The sequence below is a fragment of the Heterodontus francisci genome, unplaced genomic scaffold, assembly GCF_036365525.1.
Source record: "Heterodontus francisci isolate sHetFra1 unplaced genomic scaffold, sHetFra1.hap1 HAP1_SCAFFOLD_188, whole genome shotgun sequence".
Taxonomy (NCBI): domain Eukaryota; kingdom Metazoa; phylum Chordata; class Chondrichthyes; order Heterodontiformes; family Heterodontidae; genus Heterodontus; species Heterodontus francisci.
This window is the reverse complement of record NW_027140635.1, coordinates 1,796,485-1,809,144: the sequence shown is the minus strand read 5'-3', so window position 1 is coordinate 1,809,144 and position 12,660 is coordinate 1,796,485. Positions and strand designations below refer to the sequence as shown.

The 12,660-nt window shown below is 43.6% G+C and overlaps 1 protein-coding gene across 1 annotated transcript in view; it reads left to right on the top strand.

Annotated features, from left to right (window-relative positions):
- Nucleotides 1-422: 422 nt before the first annotated feature.
- Nucleotides 423-12,660, top strand: part of LOC137360366 (probable G-protein coupled receptor 139) — a 57,452-nt gene continuing 45,214 nt past the window's right edge. Inside the window, exon 1 of the mRNA XM_068025829.1 lies at nucleotides 423-603. Coding sequence (XP_067881930.1) covers nucleotides 423-603 — 181 coding nt within the window. The remainder of the gene's footprint in view (nucleotides 604-12,660) is intronic.

The window sequence follows — 12,660 nt, the reverse complement described above, 5'->3', positions numbered from 1 at the left end:
ATCATCACTCACATATCCAAAGAGGAATGAAAGGTTCTGGCGATTGCCTCTGCTATTTCCGCCATTCCTTCCCTCAGCATCCCTCATGCATCCCATCTAGACTGGGTAAATGTTGTACTTAATTGTAATACAAAAGGTGTTGGATTGAAAGGGGTTAACTGAACCTGTTTGTTCAGTGACTGTAATTAATGTCAGTCTCCATGGATATGAATTGTGTCAGTGGAGAGTTTCCCTCTTCTATTAATAAGGGGCGCCTTTCAATGTGTTATCCCATAGTGTCAGCGGGAACATCACCCCCGACACTAACAGGGATCAGAAGCTCAAGAGAGAGGGAGAAGAGAGATCAGAATCTGGGAACAATAGATTGGAACGTTACAACAATGGATCAGAATCTGGGAACAATAGATTGGAATGTTACAACAATGGATCAGAATCTGAGAACAATGGATTGGAATGTCACAACAATGCGTAGGAGTTTATCCTATTGGTTTGACTCTCTTACTGCGGATGATTATTGGATAACAACAGCGAATCGGATCTACTATGCACTGAGGATGATTCAACACATTTATTATCCGATCCTAGCTGTTGTTGGTGTCCCTGGTAAGTCTCTCTATTCATCTATTAATTCCATTAAAAATTATTAATTGCATGGCTTTTCTTACCAACCACCTCCTCCGTAATATCGTCCTCCGTGGGAGTCCATTTGCTGCATAAATCCCTCATCTGTTCCTTTGATAAATACAGACGGGATTATTCCAGTGCTGTCCTGATCACACTCCCTAATACAAACCGCCATAAACCACAGTCGATAAAATACCCTGCTGGCCATAACCAAACTCACACTAAATCCTGTTCACCCAACATCCCTCTACTCAGTGACCTATATTGTTTTGTGTCGGACAGAGTGTACAGGAAGAAGTAAATGGGGTGTGTAAGAAAGTCACCAAGATAATCATGGGTGAGTTGATTTTACATGTAGATTGGACAAATCAATGTGGCAAAGGTAGCCCGGAAAATTCGTTGATGGAATTTATTCAGGATAGTTCCTTAGAGCAGCGCAATTCTGGAGCCAACCAAGGAGCAAAGAACAAACAAAGAACAAAGAAAGTTACAGCACAGGAACAGGCCCTTTGGCCCTCCAAGCCGGCGCAGATCCAGATCCTCAATCTAAACATGTCGCCTATTTTCTAAGGGTCTGTATCTCTTTGCTTCCTGCCCATACATGTATCTGTCTGGATACATCTTAAAATACACTGTCGTGCCCGCGTCTACCACCTCCGCTGGCAACACGTTCCAGGCACCCACCACCCTCTGCGTAAAGAACTTTCCACGCAGATCCCCCCTAAACTTTTCCCCTTTCACTTTGAACTCGTGACCCCTAGTAATTGAATGCCCCACTGTGGGAAAAAGCTATCCACCCTGTCTATACCTCTCATGATTTTGTGCAACTCAATCAGGTCCCCCCTCAACCTCCGTCTTTCCAATGAAAATAATCCTAATCTACTCAACCTCTCTTCATAGCTAGCGCCCTCCATACCAGGCTACATCATGGTGAACCTCCTCTGCACCCTCTCCAAAGCATCTACATTCTTTTGGTAATGTGGCGACCAGAGCTGCACGCAGTATTCCATATGTGGCCGATCCAAAGTCTTATACAACTGTCATATGACCTGCCAACCCTTGTACTCAATACCCCGTCTGATGAAGGAAAGCATGACGTATGCCTTCTTGACCACTCTATTGACCTGCGTTGCCACCTTCAGGGAGCAATGGACCTGAACACCCAAATCTCTCTGGACATCAATTTTCCCCAGGACTTTTGCATTTACTGTATAGTTCACTCTTGAATTGGATCTTCCAAAATGCATCACCTCGCATTTGCCCTGATTGAACTCCATCTGCTATTTCTCTGCCCAACTCTCCAATCAATCTATATTCTGCTGTATTCTCTGACAGTCCCCTTCAATATCTGCTACTCCACCAATCTTAGTGTCGTCTGCAAACTTGCTAATCAGACCACCTATACTTTCCTCCAAATCATTAATGTATGTCACAAACAACAGTGGTCCCAGCACGGATCCCTGTGGAACACCACTGGTCACACGTCTCCATTTTGAGAAACTCCCTTCCACTGCTACTCTCCGTCTCCTGTTGCCCAGCCAGTTCTTTATCCATCTAGCTAGTACACCCTGGACCCCATGCGACTTCACTTTCTCCATCAACCGACCATGGGGAACCTTATCAAACGCCTTACTGAAGTCCATGTATATGACATCTACAGCCCTTCCCTCATGAATCAACTTTGTCACTTCCTCAAAGAATTCTATTAAGTTGGTAAGACATGACCTTCCCTGCACAAAACCATGTTGTCTATCATGATAAGCCCATTTTCTTCCAAATGGGAATAGATCCTATCCCTCAGTATCTTCTCCAGCAGCTTCCCTACCACTGGCGCCAGGCTCACCGGTCTATAATTATCTGGATTATCCCTGCTACCCTTCTTAAACAAGGGGACAACATTAGCAGGCTATTCTGGAACTGGTAATGTGCAATGAGAAAGGATTAATCAAGAATCTCATGTTGAAGGAGCTTCTAGGCGTCAATGATCATAACATTATAACATTTCAATGTTCAGATTGAAGGGAAAACTATGGTTCTGGGACTATTTTTCAAAATCTAAATAAAGGCATTTATAAGATAAAAGGCAGAGCTAGCTAAGGTTAACTGCGGAATTAGGTTGAAAGTTAGAACAGTAGAGATATGGTGGCTGACTTTTAAGGAGATGTTTAATAACTGTTAGCAAAAATTTATCTCGGTGAGAACGAAATACTCTTGCACAAGTTGCATAAATAAGGAAGTTAAGGATAATATCAAATTGAAAGAAACACTGTACAAATCTACAAATATTAGCGGCAGGTCAGAAGATTGGCAGATTTTAAGAACTGACAAAGAATGAGAAAAGAAATAAGAGGGAAAAAGTAGAGTGTGAGAAAAAGCTAAAGAGTAATATAAAACAGAGAATAATCGTTTCTGCAAGTATTTAAATCAGAAAAGAGTAACTAAAATTAGTGTTGGTCCTCTCGAGAGTGAGTTTGGGGAATTAATAACGAGAAACAAGGACATAGCGTAGGTGTTGAACAGATATTCTGTGTCAGCTTTCACTGCAGAAGACTTAGAAAAACTTCCAAAGATACCTAAATCAAAAAACAAAAGGGAGGGAGGAACTTAAACCAATCACCATCACCAGAGAAAAGGTACTGGGAAAACTTTTACACATAAAGGCTGACAGGACCCACCATCCGTGGTTAACTAAAACAGTTAAAGATAATATCAAACTGAAAGAAAAAACTATATAATGGTGCAAGGATAGGTGACAGGTGAGAAAATTGGACAGAGTATAGAAAGCAGCAAAGAGCAACTAAAAGATTTATACAGAGGGAAAAAAGTAGAGTATGAGAGAAAGCTGGTGAGAAATATAAAGACATATTACGAGTTTTTATAGATATTTAAACAGGAAACTAATTTTCTCTGGGCCTTTGTTCTTGCTGAGTTCTACTTTGAAGTTGTTGGGTTTGATTAGCTTTGGATTTGGGACCTGATCATTGGGTTCTTTAATGGGTAGATCCACAATGAACTTACATTTAGCATTCTGGTCAGGTACACAAGTGCTGTTTAATGTTCAGCATTTCCCTTTCCTTTTCCCTTTACTATGGGCAGGCGTCAGTCCAGCATTCACTACACATGCATGAGGCACTTCGAATAGGTGAGGCATGCCCCTCACCACTGGCTGGCCTGTTTGGGGACTTTCTTTGACTTTGCACGTTCCTGTAAAAGCTGTTAGCAGCCTTTTTAGGCTGCTTCTTTGGCCTGCATTTAAGGAGGAGAGCGTGTTGTCTAACGTATCCTATCATTTCAGGGTTGGCTCATTGAAGAGTAGGGGGTGTCGGTTGGGAAACCTCCTGGACTTCCTCTAACCTGTCCTCACTGTCCTTTTCAATCCTTCCCTCCTAACTGTCTGACAGTTCTGTCCCCTCCACAGCCTTTACTTTTATTTTCCCTTTGGTCTGGGTGTCAATTAAATAATTTACCCGGCTATTCCTTTTGCCACTCCACTTGGACCACTGAGCCGGGCTTTCAGTGGTTCTCCCTGCATTAGGAGTAGTAACAATACATGGTCTCTGGGCTGAAATGTTCTGGCTTTGGCATTTCTGTCTGCTTACATTTTCATAGCTGCATGGGACGTCTTTAGGTGTTCCTGCGATATTGCACAGGCTCTCGTGAACCATTCCCAGTGCATGGACATGTAGTGTACCATGGAAAACTCATCTCTGTGTCCCCAGAACGTCTCCTTGGTTAGTTGAAGAGAACCTCTCACGTCGTGTCCATAAATTAATTCAAAGGAAGTAAAGCCAGTGAAATCATTGGATAACTCCCCGGTAGCCAACAGGACAGATCCCAACCCTTTGACCCAGTCATGGGGTTACTCATGGCAGTATGGCCTGATCATTGTCTTTAGGGTATGGTGGTACCGCTCCAAAGCCCTTTTGGACTGTGTGTGATAGGCGGAGGATTTTAGCTGGGTTATGCCCAGAATACCCATGCCTTCTCGTACCCTGGTACATCTGAATCTCAGCAGGCCCCCCATATTGTTTAAAGAATTGGATTAGCCCCTCCACCACTACCTTGACAGAGATCGATCTTTGGGGGAATGGCCTCTGGGAATCGGGTCACAACATCCATAATGGTGACAAGACACTCGTAGTCCCCTTTTGGTTTCAGCAGCGATCCCACACAATCCAGCAGAATTCTGCTGAAGGATTCTCCAAAAGCTGGTATGGGAATTAGGGGTGTATGTTTTATTGCAGGTTGGGGATTCCCCACTATCTGGCACATATGAACTATTTTAGAGAATTCCGCTGCATCTTTGTGGAGTTGTGGCCAGTCACAATGCTGTCTTATGTGGGCTTCAATTTTGCGTTCACCTACATGTCCAGTTATTAGAAGCTCGTGGACAATTCTTAATTATTCTTTAAGATACCTCAGTGGCACCACTTTCTGGTGAACCACTTTCCACTCTTCATCCGTAGGTCTTTGAGGAGGTTTCCACTTCCTCATCAGCGCCTCGTTCTTTAAATAGTAGCACTCTCGGACTGCCTCTGCTTCAGTTTTGGTTTGGACAGTCTGTACTATATTTTTAACACTGGGTCGGGTTGTTGAGCCTCAAATAAGGAAGATCTGTTTAACACATCCTTTGGGTCCTCTAACTTCCCAAATAAGGTTTCAGACAACCAGACAGTATGGTCATCGCTCTGTAGTGTCAGTTCAGCCGCCTCTGATGGGGATTGTTTGACCATGGACCGAGTCACCACACAATCAGGGAGAATGTTAAGGACATTCTCCTGTGACTGCTCTGTCTCCCGGACCTCCTTTGGTCTATCTAGAGCTACTGGGGAAGCTGCCACCTTTTCCCCTGGCAGATCATTACCCAGGAGCAGATCGACCCATTCAATGGCAAACTAGGGACAATCCCCATGGTTACCGCTCCTGAAGCTGGGTCACAGTCCAAGTGCACCCGATATAAAGGTATAAACATATACTGTCTGTAACACTCTTGCATTCACTGCACTCTCTGTCGGTAAAGGTCATGCATTTTCCCAGCCAAAGAGATTGTGTGTCCCCTGTATCCCTGATTATGACTATGGGCTTGCTAGCCTCAGTCGAGGGGTATGGGGTCTATTTTCATTTGGATACAGGATACTGGTAACTGTCAAGGATTTTGTCAGGTTTTTCCACACTGTCAGTGGTAGGTTTACTGTGTCTGACAGCCGCAGGTAAAGGCACAGCCTGACCTACTGTACTTTCCATCAGGGCCAGTTTTCCTGCACTAATCTGGTGGACCCTGATTACTCCTAATGCTTTTCCCCGTCACTTCCAGCATTCAGCACGATGCTGACCTGCAGTATTACAGTGGAACGCACAAGTCTTCATCCGTTACTCCTGCTCTCAGTACCATCCTATTTGGCCTGAGGATGGCCCCCCGTCTGTCCAACTTTTCTGTCTTGCTCATGGCTGTTCGAGCTCCTATCACCATTCCACCTTTTATTCTTGGGTCTTTGGGGAGACGAGGGAAGGGCTTCAACTTAGGCGTTAAGGCCTTGTGTACAAGCGAAAATTCAACAGCCAGAATTGCAACCTGCCTGGCTCTTTGAGCCTTCTGTTCCTCTATGTGCATCTTCCTGGGAATTGGGAGAGAACTTTTGAACTCCTTGAGAAGGATCACCTTTCTGAGGCTTTCATATGTGGGCTGTATCCTCCGTGTCTGTATCCACTGGTCAAAGGCAAGGATAAGTATTTACGGTATAGAATCTACAGGCGTGTCAGGGGAGGGGGTAAAATCGGTCACATTGCCCTGATGATCAAGGAGTCAATTACTGCAGTAAGAGTCATGATATCTTAGAAGGTTCCTCAAATAAGGCAATATGGGTAAAACGTTAAAAAGGGGGGGACTCACTTGGCAGCGAGTGTACTACAGACCTCCAGTCAGGGAGAGATAGCGTAATAGATATGTAGGCAAATCTCAGAGAGGTCCAAAAATAATAGGGTAATACTCGTAAGGGATTTCAACTTCCGCAATGTAAACTTGGAAAATCTTATTGCTAAAGGCTTAAAGAGGGTGGAATTCTTAAAATGCAAAAACGAGAACTCTTTGAACCAGTACGGAGAAAGTCCTACGAGAGAAGAAGCAGTACTGGACCTAATCCTACGGAATGAAGCTGGACAAATGGTAGAAGTGTCAGTGGGGGAGCATTTCGGGGATAGTGACCATAACTCTGTAAGATTTAAGGTAGCTATGAAAAAGGACAAATAAATAAAGGTACTGAATTGGGGGAACACCGATTTCAATATGATAAAACAGGATCTGGCCAAAGTGGACTGGGAGCAGTTACTTGCAGGAAAGTCTATATCAGACCAATGGATGTCATTCAAGGAAGAACTAGTGAGAGTTCAGAGCCAACCGGTCCCCGTTTAGGTGAAGGGCAGGACCAACAAGTCAAGGGAACCCTGGATGTCAAACGATATAAAGGATTGGATCGTGAAAAAAAGATGTTTATGGCAGATTCAGAGTGCTGAAAGCAGCGGAGGCACTACAGGAGTATAGAAAGTGTTGGGGCAAGTATTTTAAAAAGTGCTTAGGAGACCGAAGAGGGGACATAAGAAAACACTTGCGGGCAAGGTAAAGGAAACTCCTAAGGCATGTTATAAATATATTAAGGGTAAGAGGATAACCAGGGTAACAGTATGGCCCATCACGGACCAACGTGACAATCTGTATGTGGAGCCGCAGGATAGAGGTGAGGTTTCAATTGATTACTTTCCTTCTGTTCACTATGGAGAAGGACGATGTAGGTGTAGAGGTCAGTGTGATATACTTGAACATATTAGCACTGACAGTGAGGAAGTATTAGCGGGTTCAGCGGGCTTCAAAGTGGATAAACTCCCAGGCCCAGATGGGATGTATCCCAGGCTGTTCTGTGAAGTGAGAGAGGAGATAGCAGGGGTTCTGACACAAATTTTCAAATCCTCTCTCGCCACAGGAAAGGTACCAGAGGATTGGAGGACAGCGAAAGTGGTACCATTATTCAAGAAGGATAGCAGGGATAAATCAGGTAATTACAAACAAGTGAGTCTAACATCAGAGGTTGGGAAACTATTGCAAGAAGTTCTGAGGGAAAGGACTAATCTCTAAATGGAGAGGCAGGGATTAATAAGGGATCGACAGCGTGGATTTGTCAGGGGAAGATCGTGTCTAACTAACTTGCTTGAATTTTTGAGGCTGTGAGTAGATGTGTAGATGTGGGTAAAGCAGCTGATGTAGTCTACACGGACTGCAGTAAGGCTTTTGATAACGTCCCGCATAGGAGATTGGTCAAGAACGTAAGAGCCCAGGAGATGCAGGGCAATTTGGCAAATTGGATCCAAAATTGGCTTAGTGGCAGGAGGCAGAGGGTGACGATCGAGGGTTGCTTTTGCAATTGGAAGCCTTGGATAATTGGTGTACCACAGGGAACGGTGCTGGGGCTCTTGCTGTTTGCAGTGTACATGAATGATTTAGACGTGAATATAGGAGGTATGATAAGTAAGTTCGCAGATGGCACGTAAATTGTTTGTGTCATACATAGTGAGGAGGAAAGCCTTGGATTACAGCGCGATATAGATGGGTAAGTAAGATGGTTCGAGCAGTGGCAAATGGAATTTAATCCTGAGAAGTGTAAGGTGATGACATTTGGGAGGAATAACAAGGCAAGGTAATATACAATGGATGGTAGGGCCCGAGGAAATACAGAGGGTCAGAGGGACCTTGGTGTACTTGTCCATAGATGACTGAAGGCAGCAGCACAGGTAGATTAGGCAGTTCGGAAGGCATATGGGATACTTTCCTTTATTTGCCGAGGCATGGAATATAAGAGCAGGGAGGTTATAATGGAGCTGTATAAAACGCTAGTACTGGAGTACAGTACTGTGCACAGTTCTGAGCACCACATTATAGGAAGGATGTGATTGCCCTGGAAAGGATGCAGAGGAGATTCATCAGGATGTTGCCTGGGCTGGAGCATTTCAGCTATGAAGGGTGACTGAAAAGACTGGGGTTGTTTTCATTCGAGCAGAGAAGGCTGAAGGGGGACATGATTGAGGTATACAAATTATAAAGGGCATAGATAGGTTAGATCGGAAGAATCTTTTTCCCTTCGTGTAGGGGTCAGTAACCCGGGAGCATAGATTTATGGCAAGTGGCAGAAGGTTTGGAGGGAATTTGGGGAAAAAAGTTTCACTCAGAAAGTGGTTGGAATCTGGAAGGCACTGCCTGAAAAGGTGGTAGAGCCAGGCACTCTCACAACATTTAAGAAGTATTTAGATGAGCACTTGAAATGGCATAGCATGCAAGGCTACGGGCCAAGTGCTGGAAAATGGGATTAGAATAGTTAGGTGCTTGATGGCCGGCACAGGTAGGATGGGCCAAAGTGTCTGTTGCTGTGCTTTATGACTCTATGACTCTATAAAGATGGGATGCAAAACCTTCTATCGGTGTGTAAAATGGAAACATTTGCCTAAGACAAATGTGCGTCCATTACAGGCAACGTTGGGATAATGTGAAATGCTGAATAGAGAAATGTCAGAAAAGCTAAATGATTACTTTGTGTCTGTCTTCACTGAGGACGATACCAGAAATCTCCCAGAATCAGACATCCAAGGGACGAGGGAGATTGAGGAAGTGAAGGAAATTAATATTAGTAAGAAGGTTGTATTGTAGACGTTAATGGGGCTAAAGGTTGATAAGTCCCCAGGGCCTGATATTCCACATTTCAGAGTATTGAAAGAGGTAGGTATAGAGATAGTGGATGCATTGGTGATCATTTTCCAAAATTCTCTATATTCTGGAGCGGTTCCTGCAGATTGGAAGGTCGCAAATGTCATCCCACTACGTAATAATGGAAGGAGAGAGAAAGGAGGGAATTGCCTGTTAGCCTCGCATCAGTAGTAGGGAAATTGAGAGAGTCATCTCTAAAGGGTGCGATAAATAGCCATTGAATAATAATGATCGACTTGGCCATAGTCAACATGGATTGATGAATGGGAAATCATGCTTGCCGAACCTGTTGTAGTTTATTTGTGGATGTTACGAACAGAACTGATAAAGGGGAGTCGGTGGAAGTCGTATACTTGTATTTTCAGAAGGCTTTTGATAAAGTCCCCCACAGGTTGATTAGCAAAATTAAAGCACATGGGACAGGAAGTACTTAACTGACATGGATTAAGAATTGGTTAACAAGTAGAAAGCAGACAATAGGGTCATTCTCGCATTGGCAAGCTGTGGCAATGGGGTACCGCAGGGGTCAGTGCTTGGGCCCCAGCTGTTGACAATATATATCAATTATTTAGATATGGGGACCAAAGTAATGCTTCCAAGTTCGCGGATGACTCAAAACTAGGTGGAATTGTGTCTTCTGACGAAGATGGAAAGCCGCCTCAAGGGGATTTGGACAGACTTAGTGAGTGGGCATTAACATTGCAGATGGAATATAATGTGGACAAAAATGTTGTCATCCACTTTGGTAGGAGGAGTAGATATGCAGAGTATTTCCTAAATGGTAAGAGATTAGAAAGTGTAAATGTACAAAGGGACCTGGGTGTTCTTGTCAATAAGTCACTGAAAGCAAACATGCAGGTGCAATAATAAATTAGGAAGGCGAATGCTATGTTAGCCTTTCTCACAAGTGGATTTGAGTCCAGGAGTAGCAAAGTATTGTTTCAATTGTACAGAACCTTGATTATCCACACCTGGAGTACTGTGTGCAGTTTTGGCCCCATACCTTAGGTTGGATATTATTGCCATAGAGGGAGTGCAAAGAAGGTTCAACAGACTTGTTCCCGGGCTGGCGGGACTGTCTTATGGAGAGATTAGGGAAACTAGGCCTGCATTCTCTAGAGCTTCAAGGAATCTGAGGTTATCTCACTGAAACCTATACAATACTTAAAGGGGTGGATAGGGTACATGCAGCTAAGATGTTTCCTCTGGGTGAGGAGTCTAGAACCAGGAGACACAATTTCAAAATAAGAGAGAAGCCACTTAGGACAGAGATGAGGAGACATTTCTTTACTCTGAGGGTTGTGAATCTTTGGATTTCTCTACCCCAGAAGGCTGTGGAACACAGTCGTTGAGTCTGTTTAAAGCAGAGACTGACAGATTTCTAAATACCAGTGACATAAAGGAAAATGGGGATAGTGTCGGGGAAAAAAGGCATTGAAGTGGATGATCAGCCATGATTATATTGAAAGGTGGGGTAGGCGCGATTGACTGAATAGCCTACTCCTGCCCTTATGTTCCTAAGTCATAGAGTTATATGGCACAGAAACAGACCCTATGGCCCATCGTGCCTGTGCCGTCCATGAAGCACCTAACTATTCCAATTCCATTTTCCAGTACTTGGCCATTAGCTTTGTATGCAATGGCATTTCAAGTATTCCTCTAAATACTGCTTAAATCTTGTGAGGGTTCCTGCCTCTAGCACCCCTTCAGGCAGTGTGTTCCAGATTCTAACCACCCTCTGGGTGACTTTTTCCCCCTCAAATCCCCTCTAAACCTTCTGCATTTCTTGTCATCTCATAATCTGATGAACTTTCATCTGGGAACAGTGAATTAACCTCGTGGGTTTTCCATGTTACGTTGCTTTGTAAAAGCAGTGTCCAGCTTTCCGCCGGCCATTTCAGCTGCTTTGCAACCTTTATTAAAAGTGTTGAAAAATGCTGGCACATCCTCCTCAGTGAACTTTGGAATGAACTGGGAGAACTTTAATAGCTCAGCATACGGTCTTCCTCTGAGCTAGAGGAAGCTCCCTCCCTTACTGTCCCTTCACTGGGTGTACTAGGTCTTCCTCGACTTCTTTGAGCTCCCTTAACTCCCTTTCCTCTTTCTCCTTCTGGAACACTCTTACTTTTTCCCTTTCTTGTCACTCACTCTGCTCTTTCTCGCTCTCTCTGGAATTCTAATTCTAGCCTCTTCTGATCTAGGTTTACATTAGCTAACATTACTCTATCTGTTAGTGATTCTAAACCTGTTTGAGTCTTCAGTTTCAAGTGAAAAATGGTTGGCCACAGGTCTTGGGATTTTGGGTTTCCTAGGTTTCAGATGGAGAGACATCCCGACTGTCCCTACTCAACTTTTTAGCAGAGAGGACTTTCACCTGTCCCAAGTCGCATCACTCTGTATGTAACTCCTTTGTTGCGAATGCAACTGCTTTATTCAAGAAAAGGAGGGAGACAAAACGCAGGAATCTCCAGGCCAGTTAGCTTCACATCTGTCTTAGGGAAAATGTTAGAAGCTGTTCTTAAAGACGTTACAGCAGACATTTAGAAATATTCAAGGTAATCAGGCAGAATCAACATGCCTTTATGAAAGGTAAAGCATGTTTACCCAATTTATTTGTGTTCTTTGAGCGAGTTGCATGTGCTGTTGATAAAAGGGTGGATGTGTTTCACTCAGATTTCCTGAAGGTATTTGATAAGGTGCCACATTAAAAGTGATTGCAGAAAATAAAAGCCCTTTGTCTAGGAGGTAAAATATTGGCACTGGATAGAAGATTGGCTAGCTAACAGGAAACAGAGTGGGCAATTCTCTGGTTGGCAAGATAGAACGAGTAGTGTGCCAAGGGGATCTGTGCTGGGTCCTCAACTTTCTACAGTTTAGATAAATGACTTGAATGAAGGGACCGAAGGTATGGTTGCTAATTTTGCTGATGACACAAAGATAGGTCGGAAAGTAAGTTGTGATGAGGACATAGGGGGCTGAAAAGGATTATAGATATGTTACGTGAGTGGTCAAAAACCTGTCAAATGGAGTATAATGTGGGAATGTGTGAAATTGTCCACTTTGGCAAGAAGAATAAAAAAGGAAACATATTATCTAAATGGTGAGATATTGCAGAGCTCCGAAATGCAGAGGGATCTGGGTGTTCTACTGCATGAATCAGAAAAGATTAGTATGCAGGTACTGCACGTAATTAGGAAAGCTAACAGAATGTTACTGTTGATTGTAAAAGGAATTGAATACAAAAGTAGGGAGATTATGCTTCAGCTATACAGGGTATTTGTGAGATCACA